The sequence below is a fragment of the Falco biarmicus genome, chromosome 1 (genome assembly GCF_023638135.1).
Source record: "Falco biarmicus isolate bFalBia1 chromosome 1, bFalBia1.pri, whole genome shotgun sequence".
Lineage (NCBI taxonomy): Eukaryota > Metazoa > Chordata > Aves > Falconiformes > Falconidae > Falco > Falco biarmicus.
In genome coordinates this window covers 72,242,477-72,269,670 of record NC_079288.1, presented here as the reverse complement: position 1 = coordinate 72,269,670, position 27,194 = coordinate 72,242,477, and the positions used below count along the sequence as shown (strand labels likewise).

The window sequence follows — 27,194 nt, the reverse complement described above, 5'->3', positions numbered from 1 at the left end:
CGGCCTCAGTTTATCACTGTTCATAGCTTTAAAGCCTCTGAGGTTGAAATTAAAGCTGATTTAAAAAAAAAAATAATTCAGTTTTGACGGTTGCTTTTTGAGAGTGGAGGGTGAATTCCATTGCTTTACCAAAAATAATAGCAATATAAACATTAATAATGGAAATTTGCAGCAATTTCTTTGGAAGGGCTTATGCTCTGGAGCAGTAGGTTGGGTTGTCGTGTAGGTGCCTCTTGCTTTTCCAGTTAAAATCTACCTTGTTTAGGGCAGACCCTGAGCTCTCCATAATAGCCATTTGTTCAGGGAGGTTTGTAGGTTGTAGAATGACTGAATAATTCAGGTTTCTAGCTGTCTTCTGCTCCAAACAGGATCAGGCATGAGGTCAGACTGGGTTGCTGAGGGCTTGATCAGTTGAGTCTTGGAAAAACTCTGAGGATGGAGATGGCACAACCTGTCTGGGCAGTCTGTTACACTATCCTGGCTGTCCTCATGGAGAAAAAAACACTTATTTCTGCATTGAGCAAGGCTGGAAAAGGTTTCCAGTAGCTTTTCCCCTGGCTGCTGTTGTGTCAGGAGCCAGAACTGAAGCTGAAGGAACATTTCCTTTAGTTGCAGTGTTCTTCTGCTGGGTCTTCCAGTCAGAACAGGCTGGTGTCGAGATGGGCTGAGGAAGGGAAAGGTGGGTTATACAGGAGCAAAGAACAACAGCATGGCAAGGGGCAAATCTCTGACACAGGACTTGCAGTCCTTGGAGCATTTCTCTGGGGCCTTTTTTCAGCCTGTGCCTCATCTCCAGTGACCGTTCCTGGGAGCACGTGACGCGTGGAGGGGGAGCTCTGTGCTTCGTCTTCTCTTGGTATAGGCCTGCTCACAGGTGGACCTGGGGGAGAGGAGGTCCTCAGACTATCCGTGCTGCCTTTTTGGAGCGCGTATTTCACCTTCTGCCTCGTCTAGTTTGAGAACCGCTTTCAGGCAGGTGGGGGACGTGTCCCCGTGCCTTGCCTGGGGCAGGGGGTGAGGGTGGGTGAAGGTGAGGGTGCAGCAGAAAGCGCCGGGCAGTGGGGAGGGTGGCAGGCAGCCAGCCCCAGCAGGCGCCGGAGGAGACATGCTGCCACTTCTAGAAACTCATGGCTGCGATCTGGCGCCTGCCCTGCTGTGAGGTGGCGGCACAGCTGTTGGCAGCCACGGGCTCCTTGTGTTGTTCCCAGCACTACTTGCTGCCCGCTGGGCTTGCCCAGGTCAGTGCCCCTGGCCACAGTCCCAAGCTGGTCCACACCATTTCCTCACAGGGCATCTTCCCAGACACATTCCCTGCCCGTCTCCAGAGCATGCCTGCCCTCCAGAGAGGAGGAGAGGCAGGGATTCCCGAGCTCTGCCAAAAGCTCTCTGGAGCCAAAGGGTGTCCACGGGCGTTAGTAGGCTGTTAGCACTGCCAGCAGACGTGCCCAGTGACCGAGCTGTGAGAGCCCAGCCCCGCTCTTCACGGGGCACAGACAGATGACGGGCTGTAGGGGTGGGAAACAGAATCAGTTTAGAAAGTGGTGGTCTGAATCCTGCCCCCAAAAAGGGAAAATTTAATCAGATTTCCTCCCTTGCAGCTGTTGATGAGATGGAAGGGTGGGGGGAAGACAGGAAAGCAAGTCTGCAACAGACTATTTCTGAAATACATCACCTTTTATTTCTAAAAGTAGTCTGGTTTTTTTATTTTCCTCTGTCAGATTTGCCATTTTCTAGATCTTTCATGCATTAGAATCGTTGTGCAGTAGCTGATCAGTTTGCCGCGGGTTTTTTCTTGATTTGTCTACTAGGAAAGTGGATGTATGGTGGAAGCTGCTAAACAGATCAGCTGCGGTGCTACCCCTGTTTTGACAGCGTGGTTGTAGCTCAGCAGCAGCCCTGTCCCGGGCCAGAAAGATGGCCTTTCAAAGGCATGTGAATTACTGGCTCGATACGGTCTTGCCATATTTTTCCAGTCATCTCTTAATAGCGTTTCAAGTATTTCATTACTTTTAATACTGACTCTGGCTTTTCCCTTCAGATAACAGATTGTTTAGACAACCGTGAAATAAAGGAAGTATTTAATTACTTTGCCACTTTTCAAGCCCTAGTATGTGCTATGTATTCACTAATGCATACGTTTTTGTGTTATTCTGGAAAAGGAAACTAGGGGTGAAACATATGCTTATCTCCGGCTAACACACTCCAAGATATCCTACAGTTTTAAAAGCTTGTAGGAGCTATTCCAAACCAACCACATAAATGGCTGCTACTGAATGGGTTGAAAAGGAGATTAAAGCCCAGGGATGCAACACCCGAGCAGCACGTACTGCTCCGAAACGCGCTCCCTGCCGCGCTGTGGTTCAAACGCATTGCGAAGAAGCAGCGAGCGCTGCCTTGAGGAATTGCCCCACACTTGTATTTCCACTGTACTCACTGCGTTTCTACTGTTATTCCCCGCAGGCCCCCCCGGTGGACGCGGAGAGCGCCGCCCGCCAGCAGGCTGGAGCTGGCCCGGGAGGCGCGGGCGGGGCCGGCCCGGCGCGACCCCCCCCAGGTGGGTTCCTGCCCCCGCCCCTGCCCCGGCCCGGGCCGGGCTTTACCCCGCCGCGGCAGGAGACCCTGAGTGCGCCTGCAGCGGCACCAAGAGGCCTCATTAGGAAACGCAGGTGTCAGAAATCCCGGCGGCGGAATGACGTTTCGTGCTAGGAGCGATCGTTCGCTGCAGCAGCCTCCGGAGGGATGTGGTAGGGTCCCCACGGCTGGAGGTTTTCAAGGCGTGACTGGACAGGGTGCTAGGCAGGCTCTGCTCGGCTCCCTTTCCCTTGGAAGGTGGGACCAGGTGATCTTCCCAGGTCCCTTCCAGCCCGGGCTGTTCTGTCCCGGCGTGGTTGAACTGACCCACCCGAGCGCCTGCGTGTGCGTGGGAGGCTGGTGCCGCGGGGCTGTAACCAGAAGGCAACCAGGGCAGGAGCTACCAGCAGTGAGAGCGCCTCCTCAATGCTTCCTCCTCCCCACCACCCCCACCCCACCCCAAGACATTTAAGAAGTGGGGAAGGAGAATGAGGAAGGGCACCTCAGTCCTCGTAGGGGCTTTAAATAGTATTGTGCACACTCCTGATGCTTTGCTTTAAAGCTTTCATGCATGATTCTCGATCTAGGGAAAGGAATTTTCTGGTAAAATATGAAGCTGTTTTCCTCAAAAGGATATTTTTGGAATGTTACCTTTGAGTACGTGTTTTATGTACTGCCCGCTATCATACTAAGCTCATGCTCTTTTTTGTTGTTCGTTTTTTAAAATGGGTCTGTCAAAGTTCAGCTTGGTATGGGTCAAGTAAAAAGTACTGTGTGAAGCAAGTATTTAAATGAGGTCTCTGACTGTAGCTGGTATGCAAACATAATGCCCCTATTTGTTGAAGATAATTGTGACAGACAATTGAGTTTTGGCCTCAAACATCAATGGAGTACCATTCCCCCAAGATTAGAAGCATATCCAGCCTTTTCTGGATGTGCTACAAGATTCTGCAGCACATGGGCTGTTCGCAAAGGCTCATTAGCTGACTTAATTGCTTTGGCTGGTAGATGCCAAAGCACAGAGGTTAACAATCTTGAATTGCACCTGGCCGGTAATGTAGACGCTGCAATCTTGTGGTGAACCAAGCGAATTCTCCTCTCAAGAGTCAGCAGTGATGAGCTGGTGGTGTTTGCCTACAAATCACAAAGCCACCTTGTGTCAGGCTCCACACCTGTGGGAAATGCTAAACATTAACTATTGGTAGCAAAGTGTGATACTGGCTGGCAAGCAAAACTGAGATAGCGTTGTAAAACTTGAAATGATAAAGGAACGTGGGTTTTCATTATACCTGCTTTGGAGGGATAGATGTGGTCCAAACTTTGTGACCTTCTTGTAGAATGAGCAACCTCCTCTGCTGTTCAGTGCAAGCCAGATCCTTCCATGCTGTGACCCCTGCGCCACTAATGGCGTGAGAACTGCTACAAAGTGGTGTGCATCTGCCTGGCGGCAGCAGCATCTCCTGTCTCTGCATGTGTGCGTGTTCTTAGCGGAGCCTGGGGGTGCATCTCTTAGCTCACTCTCCTAGCCTGTCAAAGAGGTACTTTCAGAAGTTGCCACTGCTGACGTGGTTGGAGAGGGGACAGGGCTGAGATTCTGCTTTAAGAGGTTACAGAAATGTCTGGGTGCTTATGCACTACCTGGGATGCTGGCAACTGCTTTGCTTCCAATGGTGCTACGAGCTGACAGTAGTTTAGCTGTCACAGTCCTCAGCTGTAGGCCCGTGCACTCCTGGTCCCTTCTCCCATAAACCAGCATCAATTTGTTAGGGTTTTTTAAGAACTGAATGACAACTAGGTTATTCCAGTCCAAGGCTTCCTGTTAGCACAGTTTGTTGGCTGTCTGATGCTTGACTGACATGGTTTAGTGGAAACAGGCAAGTTGAAATATCCTCCAGCGCTGACGAGACCTTGTTAACTGTGGTATAGCTCCTTGTCTGGATAGCATCTTAGGACAGGATTCATCACGCAACTTCAGCGGAGATCTGTACCTCAGTAGGCACATCGTATGTGACAGCTCATCTCGGCCAAAGAGGAGCATCTGAAATAGTTTGGGTGACTCTTCCCCAAGAACTGCCTCTCTGGCTTTGTTGACTGCTAAGGGTGTCCTGTGATGCCCAAGTCAAGTGTAAGCACCTACATTTTGTCAGATGAATTTCACTCTTGAAGCCTTGTCTTCTCTGAGAGATTAATTTTTCCTGTAAGATTATTTTTTCAAAACATCCAGTAAATAGGCTCAAAGTGTATCCAGTAAGAAATTGGATTGTAAGAAATAGGTCAACAGTTAATTTGAAAAAAATACTTTAACCTTGCAATATTATCTCTTACATGTGTGGATTAGGTTCAGATCAAAAGCAATTCAAGGCAACTGCAGCTTGTGCCAGCCCTGTTGTGAAGAGATTAGAATTTTTTCCCAGTCCTGTCCCTTCAGATGAAGCTGCTTCAAGTGAAAAAGATGTGAAGAAACCTGAAATGGAGCAGCAGAAGGAAGCAGAGCTCCCTGTTGTGCCAGAGGTATGTACGGGCAAGAAAGGGAGTGGAAAACAAAACAAAAAAAAAAATCTCACAGATAAATGTTTATTGTGCAAATTGGAGTTTTAGCTATATACTGTCACCTCAGGAGTTCATTCAAAACAATCTGCCAGGGAATGACCCTGGAGGATGGTTTCTGTGGCAAATCCTATGGTCACCAGAGGGTTCCCCCTCCAAAGGAGCTCCCCAGTGTCTGCTGGTAGCATTTGAACCTGTAAACTGGCTGGAGCAGAAACGAGAATTTAACCTGCAAACCCCAGTCCCACCGTGTGTTGGCAGGGCCGAGTACCCAGAAGGTGTAGGCAGTGGAGCTTACCCTCTAGTCCTGTTGAAGTGCTGAGCAAGTGCAGGTGGTGGCAGAGGTGACAAATGGTCGTGGCCATACTGCTCTGTCAGGTAAGTTAGATGTTGGTCCTGGGTTAGGATCGGCTTTGGTATACAGGATAGTGTGAATGTCAAAAAAAACCCAGCTACCAGTTATTTCCAGGATTTCAGTACTGCAACTCCATGTAATTCTGGAGATGGAGGCTTCATCTTTGAGTTGATTCAGAAAATAAGTAGAAAGAGTTTAAGCTAACCTTTGATTGAACCTGCTGATCTTTTAATTCTGTTTTCTGCTCCCAAATGAATGAACAGGTGATGAAACCCAAAGCCCTGGAACAAGAGGGGACTGTAGTATTGCCACTTTTAAAGAAACTACCCGAGACCAGCCAAGTTACTCTGCAGAATTCTGGTCTACAAGGTGAGCAAAAAGCATCTGGAGAACTCAGCCAGACAGTAACTGAATATGTGTGTGTGGTGCTTAGGGAGAAGTGCCTAATCAATGACCTGGAGGGTTTTGGAGCCAAAATGCACTTACCTGGCCTAGCAATAAAAGCTGTATCATGTCGATGAGTATTATATTTTATTAGTACTGCTGCTCACAGATGAAAAGGGTTTAGCAATTGGTTTTATTTTTTATCTCACAATAAAATTTTCTGGAGATAGATTCTGCACTCAGCTGCTCATGTGGAGCTTCTTTTCGTGGATGAACAATACGCAGACCTGGTCACATCCCTGAATTTGACCTGTGCCTATCACGAGTTCTTGCAAATCAGAACATTTTTTTCTTTGCCTTCATGACAAAGTTTTCCTTGAGATTGATAATGTTTGGTTGTTCAGTTTTAGAGATGCATATATGTAGGTATCATGAAAGAAAGAGAGAAAGATCATCTGAAGTTTTCTTCCCGCTAAGAACTTACTGGGTTGATAGTTTAGGTATAGGTAGTATACCGATTATCCTAGTGTTTTCAAGATTGAAATTACTGAAGGTGATCTGCTGTGGAAAACAGGCTTGTCAGGAAAGGAATAGAAGTCTCGCTTGCTTTAAGTGGAGAGGCGCATTCCAAACAGGCTTTGAGAGCAGTATGGTTTTGTGTTAGGCATGAATGAATCCAAACATCAAGTAACAGACTGTAGGTCTGTCGCCCGTTTTCTGAGTGATGCTGAAACACTTGGCTGCTCCCTGGTGTTCACAGCACGTACAGCGCCGAAAGGATCACAAAATCCTTTAAAACCTCTGTCTGCAATAGGAATGAATGTGAGCACCATGCAGACTTGAAGGGGTGGCTGCCCTGGACTGACATTAGTGTGCTAGAGCTCCCGTGTAAGGCCAGGTGCCATGTCACAAAAATAGCATTTAAATACAGGCAGGCTGTGTCATCTGAAGGTGCGTTGTAGACTAGCTGCCGTGGGCCGAAGTGACTCTAGTCAAAACCCCTTTCGTGGCTGAGGTGGCTCGGGTCTGAGAGTCCGTCATCACCTTTTGACCACACTGTTTCTTGTTTTGTCTCCGTGCCGTTGCCTGCAGAGCCGCCCCGCGGGGCCACGGTTCCGCTTAGGGTTCGCAACAACTGGCGGCGCTCACAGTTTTTCTCGCAGTCAGGTAAATGCGGCGCTAAGACCAGCTTCAGCCCTTCTGCTGCCTCCAGTCGTAGGTGTCTCCAGACATGGGGCTGGGGTGAAAGCTGATGATTACGGGGACTTGTTCTACCTCTCGCTTTTGTAGAAAGTGTCTATTCCTGCTGCACAGTTGACAAAGAGCTGTTGGGTGGCACATTGTTGTGATGCTCTGGTTTCAGGCACCCAAATGAAATCACTTGCCTATAAATACTTTTTCATTAATTTCTTTAAATCAGCCTAATTTCCAAAGACGTTTGGATGGAAAATGGCAAATGTTCTCTTCGTAACTGTGGCTCTTGAATAGTGTAGTCCCATCCTTTTAGCTTTGCTGTGCTTTTTCCTTCCTTGCACTGAATCACAAAGGGAAAAGTAGATCAAGGTAGGTAACACTCGGTGTCCAAAAACTGCTAAAGTCTGTGGCCAGAAGTAGATGGCATTAGCTAGCGGTAGAGTAGTTAATACTGGTAGAGTTAGTTAATACTGTGCTCCTCTATACCCAAATAAAAAGTAGTTTTGTTGGTGATGGGTGTAATCGGTTTTTCTGGTATATTTGCTTGCGATTCATCCTTGCATTTGGTTGTGGGAGCAAATAGGAAACTAACATGAAGTTTTTTTATACCGATACAATGTAGCTTTAATTGCAGGTTAAGCACATTTTGCTATGCTAAATTTAATCTTCACTTTTTCTGTTTTTTTAATAGCTGATTCTGATAGTGGTGACAAATCAAATGTGAGTACCTTTTTTGCATCATTGTTTGGTTTAGAGATATGTGTTTAGCAAAAGTGAATTTTTTATGCAAAATGTCTTATAACATCCCCAAATCAGAATGAGATTATTTTTTTTCTCATGGAAATGAGAGAGGAAAAATACAAGACATGGTCTGAATCTGGGATTTATGCATTCTCTTCCTATCCAGAGGAAGTGGTACTTGGTTGCTGGAGCCACTAAAGCTTCGCAGTCTCAAAACAATATGTAATTCTAAATTATCCATTCTATTTTAAATGCATAAAAATTAGAGGAGACCACAATTCTACTATGTCCTCAACGGAAAAAAGAAACCCAAAACCAACACCACAAATGCTACTCTGAAGTACACAGTATTTCATATTCTATTTGTTTCATAAAAAACAGACATCATCTCTCTATTGGATTCATATAAAACTTTTAGTGGAAAGGGATATGACATCAAGTGTCTAAAATTGCTCTCATTGTAAGGATTTTAAACATTTATCATGTAATGGGATCCGTAGTGAAGTCTGAGTTTTTATTTCATTGTAGACAACAATTTTAAAAACTGCTATAGGCTGTTGTGCTGGCAGCCATAGGAAATGAGAGAATATTTTCTACAATCACAAATTGCTTTGCATGTTGCACAGAAGATTATAAAGAAGCAAAATAGATATTTTCTTTAAATTTGAGTACCTGCAGGTATCTCTGTTCTTCCTTTTTTCCCCTCCAGTTGAAGTTTCCCAGGCCTTTCTTTGCAAACCAAATTATTATTTTATCATTTGGATACCTGTGGGCAATCCCAAGTGTCAATGAAGCTAAGAATATTGTCTGCTCACTGAAAGAACTATTATCTAGTTCTCAATTTCCCATTTTAACATCATCACCAGGAACAGGCCAGCTGAAGTACAGCTTTCTCTGGTAGCCTTGCGAAGTGTAGTGTCAAAGTCTAATAGCTTGGTTTTCCTCCATGCAAGCGTTTCAATTTTTGGTCCTGGGATCCAGAAGAAGAGCGAAAGCGACAAGAAAGGTGGCAGCACGAGCAAGAACGCTTGCTACAGGTAGGGAAGAAACGACATGTCTTCCACCATGTGGTTCAGCTGTTGAATTGTCCCTTTGGACAAAAGTTGGGCATTTTGTGTCTTGTTTTCCACATCCTCTGTGGATGCTTGAGTGAATTCTGTGGCAGATGAGCAATAAAATGAGCATATACGCACTTTCCCTGTGGTTTGAGCACTCTTACATCTCCCTTCCCCCCTCCATGGAAAGACCAAAAGGACTTGGTTCTGCATTCCAGTGCAGAGTTAAACCAAATGTTGATCCTCAACTATATTTAAAGTATGTTGAGCATAGACTGTGAGACTCTCAATTACTTGGAGCCACTTTCTCAAGACTGATGATTTGCCGACCCTGGCACCTATGCAACTCTTTTTTAAAATGATGGTTTTAATAGATTTTCATAGACTTCTGCTGTGCTCACAGTTTTTTCTTGGAAAACTTCAAGCTAAATTTGGACAGGAAGAGTTTGGGGGTTTTTTTATGAGATGGGGAAACCCCTTCAAAACAATCACTGCTTGCAACCACTAGTGCTTACAACCACTAGTAGTACAGTAAGCTGTAAAAGGTCTGGGTTTGTGTCCTAGTTGGAAAAAGTGCAGTGGCCCTGGGAACTTGAATTTCCCAGTCAGTCAGTAGTGTCTTTTGAAGCTGATTAGGTTTAGTCCCAAAGAAATCAGATCTTTCCTCCATGTAACAGAAGAGCAAACAACTGTCAAACGATGGAGAATAATAAAACAGAGTCTTTTCATCTTTTAAGAATGGCTTGTGTGTGTCTCTGCTGCTTTCTTGAGATTATTTCTTTTTAGCCAATATGTTTTTTTCCTCTTAAAATGGTGTAAAAATCTCATCATAATTTTTCTAGCATATGTGAGTGTTCTATCAATAGTAAATGCATCTTTTCTGTATTAGGCAGATGTGGTTTCTAATTCAAAAAGAAGCTGGAACTGATGTAAAAGGGATATGGAAGTCACTGTTCTTCCCCATGTTCAAACCAGTTCTGTCAAACAGTTTTAAAGATCTCTTTAAGATAATTTTTCATGCAAAACCATGTGAAAACAATTCTCAAGAAATAATTCCATCAACAAGGAAAATAAGCGACCTAGCTAATTATAAGCCATCCTTTTTCAAACCTGTACACACTATTCATTTATCTTTTAAACTTGCGCAGGCATTCATCAGTCATGATTCATACAATCGTACATTAAATTGTACTGGCATCTGTCTTAGGTTAGTACCAGTATCTGCAAAACCTGCTTGTTTATATGCTACTTTGCAGAATTTTTTTAATGTAAAATCCATGCATAAGTGTTTCGGGGTGTGTGATAGTTTTTTGAAACTCTTAACACTATAATAAACAAGGAATTACTGAAAATTTTGAGCATAAATTTCATTTCTGTCCAAAATTTTAAAAACTTCCAACAAATTAAACTTCTTCTAGCATGTTAAAAGTTCTTTGTGGTTTGAAGGTGTTAAATGTAAGTGCTAGAAACAACTGGGGAGCGGAGGAAAGGAAGCACTTGTTTGACACCTATGGATGTTTCAAGTTTCATTTTCACTGTGGAAATACTACAGAATTTACTCCTAATACAGAATGCTCTGAATTTACCTGTGTCTGTGTCCTCTTACAGGAGAAGTATCAGAAGGAGCAGGACAAGCTGAAAGAGGAGTGGGAAAAGGCCCAGAGAGAAGTTGAAGAGGAGGAGCGCAGATACTACGAGGAGGTATAAGGCTCAAAGGAGGAGGTTGTTTATTGACATTTTTGCATTTAAATGCACCCACAACATAACTAAGAAATCCCATACCTAGATGAATTAATGAAAAGCCTTCTCAGGGCTGAATTTTCAGGATTGTTTCTCTTAAACATTACCATAAGTGCTGAGGAAAAATACTTAAATATTTAGACAGGTTATCCTCACAACCTCCGCATAGGTGGAGGTGTCTAATTACTGTGCAAGTCTGGATGAGTCAGTGCGGTTGTGTGTGGGCACACTCAGACTTCCCTCTGGAGGCAGAGCCTTTTGCATTTTGGCATATACTTTGGTGCCTGGACTTGGTGGAACTCCAGATGATATTGTTGTCTGCCCTGGGCTTGATCATGTAGATATTTTGTAAACTGGCCTTGTTTTTAAAAAAAAAAATAGACAGGAAACATTCAAAGCTTGCAGTTGTAGAATATTAATATAGAAGATAGTGATTTTCTTCTGTCATATGTGGGTCATTATTGCAGGAAATTGGAAAATATTAATATTTCCAGTTTAACTAATTGTGCATTATGCAAACTGATGTCACCTGTGCTTGAGGGCCATACTTGTGATCTGAACAAGAAATGTATTTTCAACTTTCAAAATAAATTTCTTGTGTACCAAGTGTAATTTCATGGTTTTATATGAAATTTAACGGACTGATGTGAGAAACAGTGGTGCCATCCCAAGTGGAATATTCTTCCCAGTTTTGGACATCCCATCTCAAAGATGGTAATGGTGAAAGGAAAGGTAGTGCAAAACATTGAAGCAAATTAAAATCTGAGGTGTTACCATTATTCTTAATACAACAGGTCCTTACCTAGCCATCTAAATATGACACTTAGCCAAACTTTATGCTTCTGCTTCTTAAGCTCGTTGTTGACATTCTGTATTTTTAACCTCCACCCTCTCCCGATCCTTTTTTAGGAACGTAAGATAATTGAGGATACTGTAGTTCCATTCATTGTTTCTTCAAATTCTGCTGAACTCCTCTCATCTTCTTCCTCAGCAACTGAAGGAAACAAAACAGTGGTGAGTTTCTCGTGGACTAGTAAGGCATAAAAACTAAGCCATCTTCAGTGCAAAGTTTCATTCTTCACTAAAGGCTAACAAAGTCTGGGAACAGTAAGAGTATTCCCTGGATCCTTCCATAACTAGTGATACCTCAGTGTGCTGTAGCTTGTACACTTCTACAACTGAAGAGCCATACTCCCAACCAAACCACTACCATCCCATTTTTAACTAGGGCAGAAGGTGCAGCTGCTTCTCTTCTTTAACTGGTGCTGTGAAAAAAGTCACCTGTTTCTGTCTGAAGTGATTTCCCTGCATGGAAAATCTTGGGTGTAAGACATGCTTTAAGCATGTCCGAGATGAGACTGAATCCTGCCCCCCACTTTTCCTCCTTTTCTCTCCCACTATTCCTCCCAGAAAGCAGCAAAACAAAGAGAGGAACGTTTATTCTCTGATTTTATTTTTTTTTACTTATGCAGGACAAAATGTTTTACTCAATGCATCTAGCATCTAATTAAATAAGGATTCATCAGAGATCAGAGAATGATAGCCCAGGTGAGATTTTGGAAGTAGTACTGGTGTTGCCATTTGAGAATGCCCAATGTGTCTGAGTAACACATTGCCCAGGAAAGACAGCAAGCCGAGGTCCCTCACAAAGTCCTCCCAAGTCCAATGGGAGACTGTCTAGACTCTCAATGTCATTCAAGGATTTCTGCCAAAAATATGTAGCAGGAAGTTTTATTTTGTCATCCTGAACACTATCTCATAATTGGTCAGTCCCTAACTTTTTTTTTTTCCAGTCAATTTTTTCCAATTAGTTGATTGTTTCATCTGAAGCCTTCGTTAAATCCAAAGTTAGCCTTACCAAGGTCAAATGATTCCACTGTATAATGTGAGATGTTCTTTATGATAATAAGGTGTGTCAACACAGTGTATCTGGGGAGAGCTGGTACTTTTCCTATGCATTTGCTGATGCCAAATTCAAGGGAAGTTCCTTGTTCCTTCCATACTGTCTTCTAGAACTCAACTGATTCAAACAGCTCTCCAGAGGAAGGCAAACAAAAAGAAGTTACAAGGCAGAAAAAGCTGCTCTGGGAGCAGGACAGTATGCCATCTCTGAAAAGCAAGGAACATGAACTCTGGCAAGAAAAGAGAAGGTATGGATCAAACCTAAGCATTTCTTAGCCCTGTGGAGGTTTGCATTCTGTAGACTTCTGGGATGTCACATCTGCCCATGACTGATGCTGGACCATCAGCATCTGGTGGTCTGGTGAGAGGTGTAATATATCCTGATCAATAATCACTTGCCACAAGCTTATGCATATATGGTGATGTGCACTGCTAGTTTTGTGTATCAGGTGGCTTGCCTTCTCAGGATGTGCCTCTGCCAAGAGGCTGTCACATCAGCCAGGTCGGAGCTTAGATAGCTCAGACATCTCTGTGTGTCACTGCACTGTGTCTTGTGTACAAGTTTCACAAGCCATTTAGAGGAATAAAGGAGAGGTAGCTGTTTTCATTCAGGATCTGCGTGAGATTGCCTGGATATCTCAGAAGTGCCATACCCAAACTTTCTAGATGGTGTTCAAAGTTCCGGTCTTTGCCCAACTGTTAATAACAGCTTTCACAAAGTTGAGAAGCATCTAATGATGCTGACTGCATAGAGAACACTGTGAAAAGCTGTTTCTCTGGCAAAGAAGCCATTTTCCACAAATCCAGAATGATCTTCAGCGTGTCTCAGTGGCAGTGCATGAAGTAAGCAGAAAGACTTGGCTTATTTGGAGACAAACTTGTTAACTCATGACAGTTATCCTCATTGCTTTGTCATTGCTGACACAAAACCAAAAATCTTTTTGCAAAAAAATCAAACCTCTGATTTTGCCATTATATTCTAGGGGGGATTTTTCCCGGCTTTATTTATACAATGTGACTTATTTTTATTGGCAGTGGAAATAAAGTGCTCTCAGGACATCCAGAGACAGGTATCTTGAAAGGAGGTGAACAGGAGCACCAGGTGCCAGCGATGGAGCGCAGCTCGCCTGCCAGGCTGAACCTGCCATTAACTCAGGGTGAGCGTTGAGACTCTTCATATGCATGTATGCTTTTCCAGATAGAAATCTTGCAGAAATCTAACTCACAGAATTCTGGAAATTGAAAATACACATATGCCTTCAAAATGTGAATGTGTCAGACTCAAAAGTTATTTTCTGTTAGCAAAGATAAATATGTTAAGGTGAATTTTAAAATCATCTTGTTTCCATCAGAGGTGAGCATTTCAGCAGCAGAGAGGAATCTCTTTTATAGGCCTGCATGTTTACAGTAGTAGTGAACACAGTTATCTTCCATCTTTTACATAATCTTACATACATATAGGATTTATCTTGATACAGAGAACGTATTTCCAACACTTATTTTGTGTTTTGATAGCTAATTAGATTCTTCATGTCCATTTCAGTCAAGTAAAAATCGCTACCTATGGTGTATAACGTATTCAAGCCAAGCCTAAAGTGACACCTGTCTCAATTGTGTCATTAGAAATGTCTGATGACATTTAAAATTAATAGATTTCTTAACCTCCCGTAAGTATTGGTGTTTTTTGAATCAAGGAATTTCCCCAAAGCATTGCTGTCAACAGGGTCACCCTAAAAAAAGGCAAATTCATTAATTTAGCGTCATTATCTAATGCAAGTGAACAGTGGAAAGTAAATAAGTAGGACTAAAGACAGAAGGCAAATGTAGATTTTGAAATAGAGTTTTAGATTTTTGTTTTCAGTCTAGCATAAACATTGATGATTCTAAAAAATGAAACATCCATGGATAGACATTTCAGTGTTATTTTTCTAAATGCAAATTCAGTTTGTAAAACTCAGCAGGTTTGCTTTCCCCGTCTTGATTTTATTGTATTTTTAGTGCTTTAATAAAGGTTGCTCAAATAAAGCAAGCAGAAGATATTGCCCAGCAATCTGTCCTGGTGGATTTGTAGTAGTGAATAAGCAAACTTCAAAGGCTTGGCAGTTTTTAACTACTTCTGCTAGTCAGGGTTTTTCTAGGTTCTCTTTAACAACTTGGTCCCCTACAAGTATTCTGACAGCTCCTTTCTTGCCCCTTAAAACATCACATCCTTGCTCTGTCCTTAAGTCCTTAAATAGTCTGGACTACGGTTTTATTGCCTTGATATCAAAAATAGGTAACAAGCCTTTCACAGGCCCCAGGGAAGTTTCTCTTCTCTAAATCAGCTGTTTGGTGCATGGCAGGGTGAGGCTGTGCGCCACAAAATTCATCTGGAAGGATCCAGGTAGTGCGGTCTGTCTCAAAGATGGGACGGTTGGCTGCCTGGGCATCAGGCAGATCATTGCATATTGCTGGGAGGTTGTTACTGTCACTGAGCCTTGTGCAACCGTCTGAAACGCAGACGGAAATTACAAGGGAATTACTGTTTATCAGTAGTCTCATGGAGAGCAGTGACTGCACCACCTTCCTCTTAACTCTTGCTTGCTGTTGAGGAGTTCGGATCCCCAGGCACCACAGAAGTTTCAGTCTCTCTGGTGCTTCCTTCCTTGTGACAGCAATATTTTATTTTCCCAAGTGCTGTTTGTGGATGACTGGCTTGACCTCTCCCTTTCCCCCTTCAGAAACTGAGAGGCAGCATCAGGGTGGGTCATGTGTATATGAAAGTAATACACGGAGACATTATTCCATAGAGTAGCAGGGTGGTGTAGCAGAGCCTGTCTCTGACTTTGTGTGGGGTTTCTGAGAACTTAACTTTAAGTAACAGTACATCTCATCTCCTTTACGGTATGCCCACAAGCTATGCTGGTCTGTAAGCATTGACAGAAGTGTTTTGTCTCAAGTACTGAGACTTCCCCACCTTCTGTTGTAGACGCCTCCTGGAATCAGCAGCTGCTGACAAAGCAGTCCCCGCATCGCGCAGAGGACATTCGGCAGAGACCATTCCTGGGCCAGAATGCGGGACAACAGCCAAACTCTGCAGGGGAAACAAGGAGGTGAGAGCGTAAAATAAAGGTTATTGCAGAGATTGGGAAGTCCTACTCACTCTGTTCTCCCCTATATTCCTACTCAGCGTTCTTTATTGGTTAAGTTTCATGGGTATTCCTGCAGTGTGAAGGCACCTTTGATGCCTGGCTTTCCCACCAAGGCTGCTAACATTTATCCGCTTCGTTTCTCATTATGGGTACCCTAGGAACTGGTTCCATGAGGGAGCATACCCCCTGCTTGCCACTCTCTGTCTTCTTTCTCCTTAGCTCTTTAAACGCTCATCTGCATAACTGTTTGTGTGCTTCATTTGTTTTAAGTGCCTGAGACAAACACTGATAGCTAGTAAGTGGCTAAATACCGTGGTGGGAATGTCATGTGAAGTCTGCCTCTTTGAAGTTGGAATCATTCCCCAGCTTCCAAGCACACATCAATTGCTACTTGCTAGTTCTTTAAGGACTATAGCTTTTAAAAGAAGATACACAGACATGAGTATTTTCTTTCTGCTGTAAATTTTGGTGAGGTTTTTTCTTCTCTGATGCTTTGCCGTGTGTTTTTGAGTAAGCATTACTAAAAGGTAACACCAGTTCTTTCAGTAAACAAAATAACTGCTTGCCTAATATTTGCAAAAAGTGTATCTGTGTAATGAGAAAGGAACATCTGTTTTGATTAGCATATATATGAACACAGTCTCCTGCAAAACATGTTACCTCTATGAAGCTTGTACCCAGTCAAAACTAATGTAGATTGAGGTTTGATTACCTGTTCCTCATAACAAACTGCTTGTGTGTGTGTTTGAGAAAATTGTTATTTAATCTGTAAACAGCTTTAAGCAGTGAGAGGTTGAATCAATCCTATGATTTCTGATAACAAAAAACATGCATGTTTTTTTCTCACCAAATTCTTGCAGGGCAGAATGAATACAAATAGTAAGAAGTCACTTTTCAGTGTAGGTTTCTTTTTACTCAGTAAAGGGCACAGACTCTCCATCAACAACCGTACCTCTGCTCTACCAGTGTGCTTCTGAGCACATCTCCTGGCCAACAGCGAGTACAAGATGGTGTGCCTTGGCTTAACCGTCCTTCATCATGGTGGGAGCTATATTGGGTTGATAGGTGGGTAGGAGTCTGCACATAGCTGGTGACCTGACTAAGCAATAGCCAGCAAACCAAGACTCAGAACCAAAAAAAAGTGTGCTATTTTTCATTGTATCAAAACAGCAATGGACAGCAAGTTTATACCTTTTTACCTTAGATAAAATCTTTACACTGGGAATCCTGAAATTCACCAGCTGGAATTTCTCTGTACAAAACCTGTTTTTAATTGTTCTTCAGCTGTAGTAATGCATTTTCTTTCCTGTATTTTAGGGCAGGCTATCATGAGAACTTCCGATCTGGTCCATCGTCTCCCTGCTCTCCTGGTGGTCTGAGTCAGTCACCCAACAGGTACAAAAGGCCAATAAGGAATTTTGCAGACCAAATACATCTTGTACTCACTGGTGAACTGCCGCAGTGTAAATCACATTAGTATTAGGAGGATGCACCATTAATTCTTCGAAATGTTGCAATTCATAACTGTCCATGGAATAAATAAACATGGAGCTCCCTTCCTGTATCTCTTGCCTGCTTCAGCAGTATTGCTGTTTTCAAATAACACAGTTCAGAAAGCAGCTGTAGGACTCTGCTTGATCATTGAAATTTCAATGAAATTGGAATAGGATAATGTAAGCTTCAGTCAAAGTAAGCAGTTAAGCATGAGTTCAGGGCACTTAAGCCAAAGGATCTTGTCTTCATTGTGAGGAGTCACATGCTCAGAAGTAAGGCATGTTCTAGACATTGTCACATTTCAGTACTTGCTGATTTAAAAGGAAATCCTTACCTTAATTTCCAAACTTGAAATGCATTTTGCTTTTTTTGTTGTTTGTTGTTTTTTTTAAAAAAATGCCTACGTTCATGCTAATCTCCTAGAGATTTGATTCTGTCAAACAACGAGCTGTGCAGCTTTCAGTGGCATATGCGTAACAACTCTAAATAAATGTTAATTATAGCCTGATTGAATCACTGATAAATTAGGGTGTATTAAAATGAGTTGGCTTATTAAACAGGGTAAAGTAATACAACACAGAAAAGATAGCAAGTTTTTGTTCTATTTAGTAACATTTTTCTTCATCTTTCATAGCAAAGCTCTCCTGATACCACTTGCATTGACATGCAACTATTGGGAATTTTTTTTATGCGAACACTTTCTTCTGTTTTTTTCTAGTTGAGGCTGCAGTTTTGGTGGGATTGCAGATAGTATCTTGCTACATGTAGCTAGTTGTGATAGCTACTTCATATTATTTAGCAGCTATATTCTGATCTGAGACTCTTTTCCAAGATCTTTTCCTGAAATAAATCTTAGCTTTGGAAACAATGGATGGGATGTAATTCATTGTTCCAATAAAACATTAGAAAACTTCTCTTTAAAAAATTCCCCAAACACTTTATTCTTTGATCCAACTTTAAGTTGTTCTTATAATAACTCTTGACAGTGGAGAAGTGAAAACAGCAGTGGACTTAAGAATAACACAGAGGGATGTGAGCAAGAAGGCTTAAGGTTGCAGGAGAGGAGAAACAACCAGAAAAGTTATTTTAAAAGGAATAATGAGAATGAAGCAACAGGACAGTGTTGTGCTTGTGCTGTCAGTGTACATGGTACGATAAAGAGTGATGGGCTCAGGAGTGACAGAGATTAGATGGAACCAAAGACAGTTTTCTGGTTGTGATGAGTCTTTCTGCTGCTTCTGTCTGTCCCTCTTTTCCGCCCCCCAAAATGGCTTTTTTGTCATGATGCAGTCCAGATCTCTCTCTGGCTTATTATGTTCTTGCACCAAAACCATAAAGCAAGATACCGTAAACTTGCCTGTCTGTGTATAATTTCATCAAATAATCTTTTCAAAACTCACTAAGTATCCCAAAGTTTCTTTCCTGGTTTCATTCCTGGCTAAAAAAACCATGGATGACACATCATGACAAGGGGTCCGTTTTGGTCTCAGGTTCATCTCACTAGAAGTGTGTACCTGCAGTGCTATTTAAAACCATTATGGAAAAGGGTATCAGTTATTCCTGGGGCCCTGATCTCTCACCCAGCTGTCATCAAACAACTAATTTACTGGAAAGGTCTGGACAGGATTGAAGCTTAAGGAGAGAGTTGAAGTATTGCAGTGTTGCAGTGGGAGATCTGATTGCAGTTTTGCTCCAGCTAGTTGTAATAGTAGCAGGCATGTAACTGCAGCAGCACAGCTCAAAATTAGTTAGGAAGCACCTGGTGCCTGGTCTGTGCTACTGCGCTTAGGCTGCCACTGTTGACTTCACCAGCTTGTCTGGACAGAGGAGCAGCACCCCTGCCTTCTGACTTGCAGTAAGCAAAACCATTTGCAAACAAATTGAAAATTTTCCAGGCTGAGGAGTCTGACTCGGGTGATTTGTGTGAGTATCTGCTTTGATTGCTGTGGCATTGACTAGGTCTAGGTAACCCACAGGCGTGGTTCTCTCCTCCATTAAGAAGTTTGCATCTCCCTTGATGTAGCACAGCAGACTGGCAGGGAAATGGGTCTGAGCTGCTGTGCATTCAAACATTTTAAGTCCTCTGCTTGTCTGTGAGGCAAATGTGCAGGCTGATTCAGCGTCATGGCTTGAAGGGTCAATGTGTTTATGTGAAACCCATCCTGTCCCTCTCTGTAAACCTGTGTAAACATTTGGCTATGTTTTAGCATCGGTTGCTGCTCTGTTTTCTTAAAATAATGTTTGCCTCCTAGGTCTGTCAGTGGAAAGAAGCTTTGTTCTACCTGTGGGCTTCCTCTTGGAAAAGGAGCTGCCATGATTATTGAAACGCTCGGTCTTTATTTCCATATTCAGTGCTTCAGGGTATGTCTCTTGCTTTATTAAGAAAAATCTGAAGTCATGCAAAGTGCAAGGAGAGAGTATGTTGAGAGCTGTAGATGTGAAACTGAAAATGAGAGGACCAAGGGATTTGGATATTTCTTATGTATGTGTGACTGTTTGTAGAGCAGTGGAAGTAATGCAGCTAATGTGTTGTTTTGCTGTCAGATGTTAATTGGACTAAAAGCTGTGATTTAGGAAGCAAACTTAGCTTCCTCAGTTACAGAGGGAATCATATAATTTCCCTGTTGCACTCATTGCTTTTTAAATACAACATTAGTTACCTTGTGATTTGGTTGGTTGGTTGGTTTGGTTTGGGGGGGGGGAGTGTTGGGTTGGAGTGGTTTGGGGTGGGGAGGGTTTGGGAGGCTCTTTCTGGTTTATATGTATATTTTATTTTATTTTATTTTATTTTTTTAATCCTGGTCAGTCCTGAAGCCATCATTGATCTGGCCTGAAAGCTTTGACTATGGAATGAATGATGTATTCTGGCTTTCACCAGAGCTCTCAACAGCAATACTTCTTGGCTGTTCTTGAGTATTTCAGTCTGGAAATGGCTTAAGATAGTGTTTTCTAGAGAACTTAGGAAATGCCCGTTTCCATTATCTCTGGCCCAATTGGTATTAAGACATTTGTGAAGCCTTTTTTGCTTTTAGACCTTTACCCAAACTAAACCTGTGGCCTATCTAAGCTTTGTCCATCACAAGTGGTCTGGCTCCAGAATGTAACGTTAACACCAGATGTCCCTTCAGATCACTAGGCTTCAGTTCTGTGTAAGTGGAGACTGCTGAAATCCAGTCCTAAACACTGTTAGCTCCAAAAAACCACTTCACTGATGTGCAGTGCTTTGTGGTGCTGTCCACAGGAGTACAGGCTGAGTTCTGCAGTGGGGGTGGGTATTTTTTCTCACTGTTCCAAGAACTATTGAAACAAAAGCCAAAATTTGGGAAGAGTTGTGCCAGATTGTAGGGCATGATCTCTTACTTTCTCTGTTCTTCAATTGGCAGTGTGGCATTTGCAAGGGACAGCTGGGAGATGCAGCAAGTGGGACAGATGTCAGGATTAGAAATGGTCTCCTGAACTGCAACGATTGTTATATCCGATCCAGAAGTAAGTACCAAATCCTGTCCAAAGGACAATGAACTCTTAACGATACTGATGCCATGATTTTAACTGATGGGTTTGTCTCCTGGCTTTGCCACTCACAAATAACTTTGTCACGTGAAGGCAAACCTTCATATGTACGCTCTTGTATCAAAAAAGATTTCCAAGCCCATTAAATCTCGTCCAGAGGATCTCTGCTCGGCAGTATTAGACTGAAAGGCTGTTTCTGTGCATAAAGGTGAACTCCTACACTGTGCATACATATTGCATGTCCTGAAAGTTTGAATCTGTCACACCATCTGAAACAATGTAGATACTTCTAGGTCTAGGACCCTGGGCCTTATTTCCCATATTTTACATCTCCAGGCCTCCCTTTGTGGACAAAATGGTCATGTAAAATATTAGGACCATTCTGTAACTCGTAATGAATCCCTGTGGTGGTACCCTCAGACATGCTAAAGTGTTACTGGCTGGAAGTTTTGAAGAAGGAGCCAGACAAATTGCATGTCAGGAAAAAAAACCACCTTGATACATTTTTTTGCCTTGGAGCAGGTCACCTCAATGTCCTTCTGAGCCCTGGATTTCTGTGACTGATACCAAATTTCTAGAGCATTTCAGCTTCACCCCAGTGTCACCAGTGGTACGAAATGGGCAGTGCTCATGCTGGCTTCTACTTTATGGGAAAGAGTAAGATGCAGGAAAGAACCACGGGAGTAATCGTTGCCTTCCCGTTACATGTTACTGTTGAGCACCTTCACTGCCTACAGTCCTAACTGATCAGTAGAGACACAGAGCTCTTTTCACTTACTGTTTCCCTTCTTCTCTCGCAAAAGCAGTGCCTGTAGAAATGCAGGAGTAGGAAAGGTACCTACCTACCTTTGCAAGCAGACCAATTTTCTCTGGTGTTTCAGGAGAGGTATTTCCCCATCAGCAGGGCTAGAGGGTGCTATTGTATAACCGTTTGCTTGGTGATTTTTAAAAAAAAAATTCTGCCAAGAAATGTTAGCAACTTTTTATTATTATTTATTTAACCTGCCATATTTAGAAATAGCTTTTCCCCCTCAGGCTTGATACTATAAACCTTCCTCATGTGGATAAGGTCCTGACCCTTAACATGCACATTTGCACATCCATCTTCACACAAAAAAAGAGAGGAAGGTGATAAAAGTCATATTTTCCTTTTCTTCTTAATACTTTTTGCTTAAATAAAAACTGAGGTCCCTTAAGGATAGGTGAAGGCTCAAATAAATTATTTATCAGCTTATTTGCTATAGAAATCAGCCCCTCCATGATCATTTCTACAGAAGTGGTGCTAGAAAATGCGGTACAGAGCTGTGTACAGTGTTTTGTGCAGTAAGGTTTTGCATTTGTACATACCTAGCACAACAGTAACCAGGACCATGACGGAGAGAATAGGTTTTGAGGAAGCATATGGTTCCTGAAGAATAATAATGGCAAAGGTTTGCCTTTTTTCCTACGAATTGCCTCTTCCTGCTGTGTTCAGTCCTCATGCAAAACCTCAAAAGACGAATTAGTTGAATTGAAGTTACACTGACTCTTACTGACAGTTTCAAAGGGACTGATTTTGGTAGAACTGCAAATACAGTTAGTTGCTCATTTTAAACTAGAATTTGATGGAATCCACATCTGAAATGAAGAACAAACTGGTGCAATGTTAGTGATTTGCCTTTCAGTTCTGGGATGTCTGATGCTAAATATAAAATCGGTTGCCTGACTGCACAAGCCTGTGCCTTCATGCCCCCACGGCTACATCCGAACACCTGTGCAGCTACGCGCACAACTGACGGTCTCTGACCAACCCAGAATTAATTACTAAATATTAGTAATAAGTAATTCGCTAATAAGAATTGTTTTGAGATGCTTATGGACATCTCAATGAAGTATTTGGCTGCCAGAAGCTTATTTGAAACTGTGAATGATTCTGTTTCAAAATAAATTATCAAAAACCTTAAGAGAGAAAAGCATTAAATATTATGTAGTGGTCCAAGTTCCAAAATATTTGTGTTTTTCAAATAAAAGTGGATGGGCTTTTATTGGTAGGTTATTTCTCTACAACAAACATCACAAGGAAGGGAACTTGGTATTCAGTGTCAAACACGGGGAATAGGTACAGGTTTGTGAGTGTTGAAGTCAAAGTCAAGATGTAAATTCGTAAGATTTCCTGTATGACCAAGTAACAGAAGGGCTCTGTGTTACCACATAACGCAAACCAGACACAGCTAAAGATGACTCATCAGTCTTTTGCTTTACTGTTTTGCCACTGCAGAGCTTGCAAGTAAATATACCCACAAATATTTCAGGAGTAAAATGAAATAAAAGCTCATGCAGAATGCATTCATCCATGTGGCATGGAAAATGTATTTCCACTGGATTTAAGCTGAATCCTTCTTTGCAGTTAGTGCCCCAGCTTTGCAGGAAGAAGACGAAGCAGGGCACAAATTATATATATATTTCCAGATGTGTTTTTCTGAACTGTAGAGATCATCTGAGGAAAAGCCTACCTATGCTTGTTAAAATTTGTCAACTAATGATTTCTTTTGGTTTTGTTTAACCCAGCTGCTGGACAGCCAACTACATTGTGACGTGACTTTCAGTGCTAATAATTTTCAAGAAGGAGCTCTCTTCTCATATGTATCGGCTGCCTCCAGACAATCACTTGTAAGAGCTTGAATCCATGGACATCATGGCTCTCATCTCATTTTGAAAAACTCGTAAAAACACTGCGCCTGCTCCTTTAAAATGCAACATGTTATTTTTTTTTCCTTTGTTAAGAAATTTGCAGGATATATATGACTATGTTTGGGAAGGCAGAGCCTAAGTACTATTAAAGAAAATCCCACCTTTCAGGTATGCTTCTGATTTCCAGTCTGTTACCTTGTTCTTTTGAAAGTAATAAGAAAATAAACATGCAATAAATCTGTTTTGTTTTAATATTTCTAGGAATTAAAAAGTTTAAGTTTACAGAACCTTTATAGAATATGCCAAGTTGAGCTGAGAAGTAATTTTAAGGTAGTATCTAATCAGTGCATTTGAAAAACTAAACATCACAGCACGACTTCTCTGTTATAACTGAAGCTATAACTTTTTTATACAGAGACTAGTTTGATAATACATCCTGTAATTCTGAAGCATTTTGTGTTTATATTACCTTCAGTGGAGGGTAGGAGTTATACAAATAAATTATTGCACCTTTAGTGATAGGATTTTTTTGTTTGTGTACCTCAAGTAATGTTCATGACTATAGCTTAATATTCTCTCAAATAAAGATTTCTTCATTAAACCTAAAGACTGTATACCCTTAACGATGGCAAGATTCCCTTTAGGAGCAGTCCTTCTTACTAAGTTCAGCAGCCTGTGTTCTTCTTAAATTCAATGAAAGGTGGTGTGGGGGAGGGGCAGCCAAGTGGGCACGCACAGCTGAATTTCGAGTGTCCGAGCTGCAGTTTGATGCTATGTTGAAGCTTTTATTTTTGGCGTGTAACCTGCCCATTGATGGTCTGAGTTGGTTTGAGATCTGCTCGTTCACTTGCAAACATTGCCGTTGGTTGAAATCTCATGTGGAAAAACACATGTGGTTTGGGTGCCCTCCAGAGCAGGGAATTGAACAGCCTTGAGCCTGTGTTCCCCCGATAAAGCCAGCAAAACCCAGGAGTGTGGAAAGCAGGCAAGGAAGAGGCCGGCAGCAGTAGGCAAAAAAACGTTGACTTGCCTGGGTTTGGGTCAGTTTTCCTTTGTGCTTTTTGATTAAGCGTGTGCTCCTTACTAAAGTGATCTAGCAGCTCATTGAAACAGCGGCGAGAGCTGTGTCACTTTACCCACAATAACACAGACAAGGTTAGGGGATGTGTTGGAATTGCATAATACCCTAGCACTTTTTGGTAAACAGCGGAAGTATCCCATTTTAGCAGTTCAGGATGCAACTTCAAATGGAGGAAGAACCCCCTTTATATTCTGCCTTAAAATGGTGATAAAAATTAATTTATAGAGATTTATTTTATCTATGTGCGCATCTGTTGTCTTTTGATGTGTTGGTAAATGGAAATGAAGTGGTTATTAGGGAAGCAATAATTTTGAGTTGTTCTCTAGCTAGCAACTATTTATTTAAACACTAGATGCTTGCATGTGAGTTGCATACCCATGCAAAACTGCGTGTCATTGAGAACCCATGTAGGATGTTATCACTGGAGGACATTGTGACTATCTGCGGGAAAGTTACATGTCACTTCCTTAATACTGTGCCTTAGAAAATGCAAAGCTGTTGCACACAGTCAGTGATGACTTATGGATGCAATAAATCCAAAAAGCTGAAGTCCTTTGTGAACTTCACCTGGGGAATATTTTTAAAAGAAAAAATTAAAAAATCAGACAAATGTTTTGGAAATAAAAGTGATGTCCAATATTTTGGTCAGCCATCTGCATGGTTTACTGTTAAAGGGTTTTGATAACCAGGATGCTTACTCTTTGCATGTGGTCATCGTAACATTTTCCCACAAATAATGCGGTAACATGGAAATTCAAGAAACAGATTTTATAACCGACTTTGTACATCTGTACAATTCCATGCACTGCATTAAGAATATGTGAATATATGATGTCTGGGCTTAATTTTTAAACGAGACCATGCATGCTTGTGCGTCTCTTTGCTATGAGTCTCTACCACTGCTTCACCTGTGTGATAGAGTTCAGATGTGCAATTCAGTCCCCAAGTGTATAAAAGGATTGGTTGTCACAGAGGGTAGATCCGCTTCTCATTCACGTAGGGGTAAGTGCCCAAAGGGCTTAGGAGCATGGGTGGGACTAAAATGCATGGGCGAGGGGTGGGTGGGGGTATGCATCGCACCGCAGACACACCACTGGGGCTCTGAAGCTGCTTAGAAATTGATCCCAGTGTCTGTTGATTAGTTTAAGATATGCATGTTTTAGCGAAGTTGTTTGTTTGTATGTAAAGCAAAATGAAGCAACATTCTCTGACGATGACTTTTCCCCCTAATGAACATCTATTCACCAGCACAGAATAATTTTAAACAGTTTTCTAAATTTTACTTGCCAACTGCTTATGTTTGATTTTCTATTTCCTTTGGGGTCTTACACAGCAAATTCATTCAGACTAAGATCTCCACACACACACACCTTTTTTTTTTTTTCAGTGTAAACACATAAATATGATACATTTCTTACCAGGAACTTTGAGCACAGAAAAAATTTATGCTTTACTACATTTGAACTACAATGTAAATGTATTTGTTGCAAAAAAATACTATTGCTAAGCAAATACAATGTATGTAACGGGTTTTAGATGTTTCAGAATTTATTTAGCCTCTTCCTACTTCAGAGAACCTGAGCAGGTGTGGTAACCCATCTGTATTTCACAAACCCATTTTCTGTGATGTATTTTTTCCCTACTCTTGCTATGTAGTGTTATTGATGCAGTACATCTGTAATTCTCAGTGAATGTCCTAAAGGTTGGTGAACCAGAAGGGGACCATCCTTATCTGCATGTCCATTCAAGGACAAGGATTGCTGTCCTAGCTGGGGCTAATGTTGAATACCGATTACGCTAATCTTTCCTTTAGTTTATTTATTCTAAAACGCCTCTGGAAATTAGGAAAACTTGTCTAAAATGCAACAGCTTTTATAGTAAATGTATGTTTATAAATAAAATGTTGATTACCTTCGGTGGTGTTGATTTTACTTATTATAACTAACTTCTATTGCATGCGATGAGTCTATGAAACTGGATTGCCGAGTGTGTACATCCCACTGGTAAAAGCTTCTGCTTGACAGGGGTAGGCTGAACCAAGCTATATTCCACAAAACTTAGTATATGAGATGAGACAATAAAAGAAGAGATACCTTCTGGTTTGCTACTGTATGCTGTAGCTGAATATTTATGAAAAGATGTGTGCCTGTTGTGGTAAAAGATGAGCAGAGATGACTTTCTGTGAGTCGAACCCAAAGTCCTCAGAAGATCTTTCACTGGTGTTGGTGGACTGTGGTTCAGCCTTTGACTCAATAAAACACTTTATGTATTGCAAAGCTAAATATGTGCTTGGTTAATTCCATTTCTACGTAGCAAAGATCCTTGAGTTTGTGCTTAGTTATACATGCGATGAGGTATCTCACTAATTCTTGAATCTCAACAAGTGTGTGGCTTCATCAGTAACCAGCAGAAAGTTCACACAAAATTTTAAACTAATAACTTCCCCTTGTTCTTCCTTTTAATTGGGCCTTCAATGAATGACGGGTTTGATCCTCTGCCAGAAGTGCATCTTGGCTGTTAAATGAGTCATAGGGAAGTACTGACAATTTAATTTTTTGAAAGCAGATTTTTATCCTGGTGCCTAAATGGAAATGGTAGTGGTCTTACGTTATTCCTGCATGTCCATCTCTGGACAGAGGGCCAGTGTTGCTCTGCGGCCAAAGAGGCTGTCTGGGGTTCCCAGCAGCATGTGTTAGGGCTGCGTTGTGGGACCAGCTCACTGCCATGGGAGGCAAGCACGGATTTGGTGTTTGTGACCCTTAGGAGCCAAGTAAAATGGTGGAAATCCTGATACAACTTTTTTAGTAGTATTATTTTCT

At 41.9% G+C, this 27,194-nt stretch overlaps 1 protein-coding gene across 1 annotated transcript in view; it reads left to right on the top strand.

Moving 5' to 3' along the window:
- Positions 1 to 26,627, top strand: part of LIMCH1 (LIM and calponin homology domains 1) — a 181,386-nt gene extending 154,759 nt beyond the window's left edge. Inside the window, exons 21-35 of the mRNA XM_056351247.1 lie at positions 2,461 to 2,554; positions 4,910 to 5,082; positions 5,737 to 5,842; positions 6,950 to 7,024; positions 7,743 to 7,771; positions 8,746 to 8,829; positions 10,456 to 10,548; positions 11,497 to 11,601; positions 12,601 to 12,737; positions 13,525 to 13,646; positions 15,458 to 15,581; positions 16,938 to 17,015; positions 19,367 to 19,475; positions 20,498 to 20,600; positions 23,172 to 26,627. Coding sequence (XP_056207222.1) covers positions 2,461 to 2,554; positions 4,910 to 5,082; positions 5,737 to 5,842; positions 6,950 to 7,024; positions 7,743 to 7,771; positions 8,746 to 8,829; positions 10,456 to 10,548; positions 11,497 to 11,601; positions 12,601 to 12,737; positions 13,525 to 13,646; positions 15,458 to 15,581; positions 16,938 to 17,015; positions 19,367 to 19,475; positions 20,498 to 20,600; positions 23,172 to 23,197 — 1,458 coding nt within the window. The 3' untranslated portion in view covers positions 23,198 to 26,627. The remainder of the gene's footprint in view (positions 1 to 2,460; positions 2,555 to 4,909; positions 5,083 to 5,736; positions 5,843 to 6,949; positions 7,025 to 7,742; positions 7,772 to 8,745; positions 8,830 to 10,455; positions 10,549 to 11,496; positions 11,602 to 12,600; positions 12,738 to 13,524; positions 13,647 to 15,457; positions 15,582 to 16,937; positions 17,016 to 19,366; positions 19,476 to 20,497; positions 20,601 to 23,171) is intronic.
- The last annotated feature ends 567 nt before the right edge of the window (positions 26,628 to 27,194 follow it).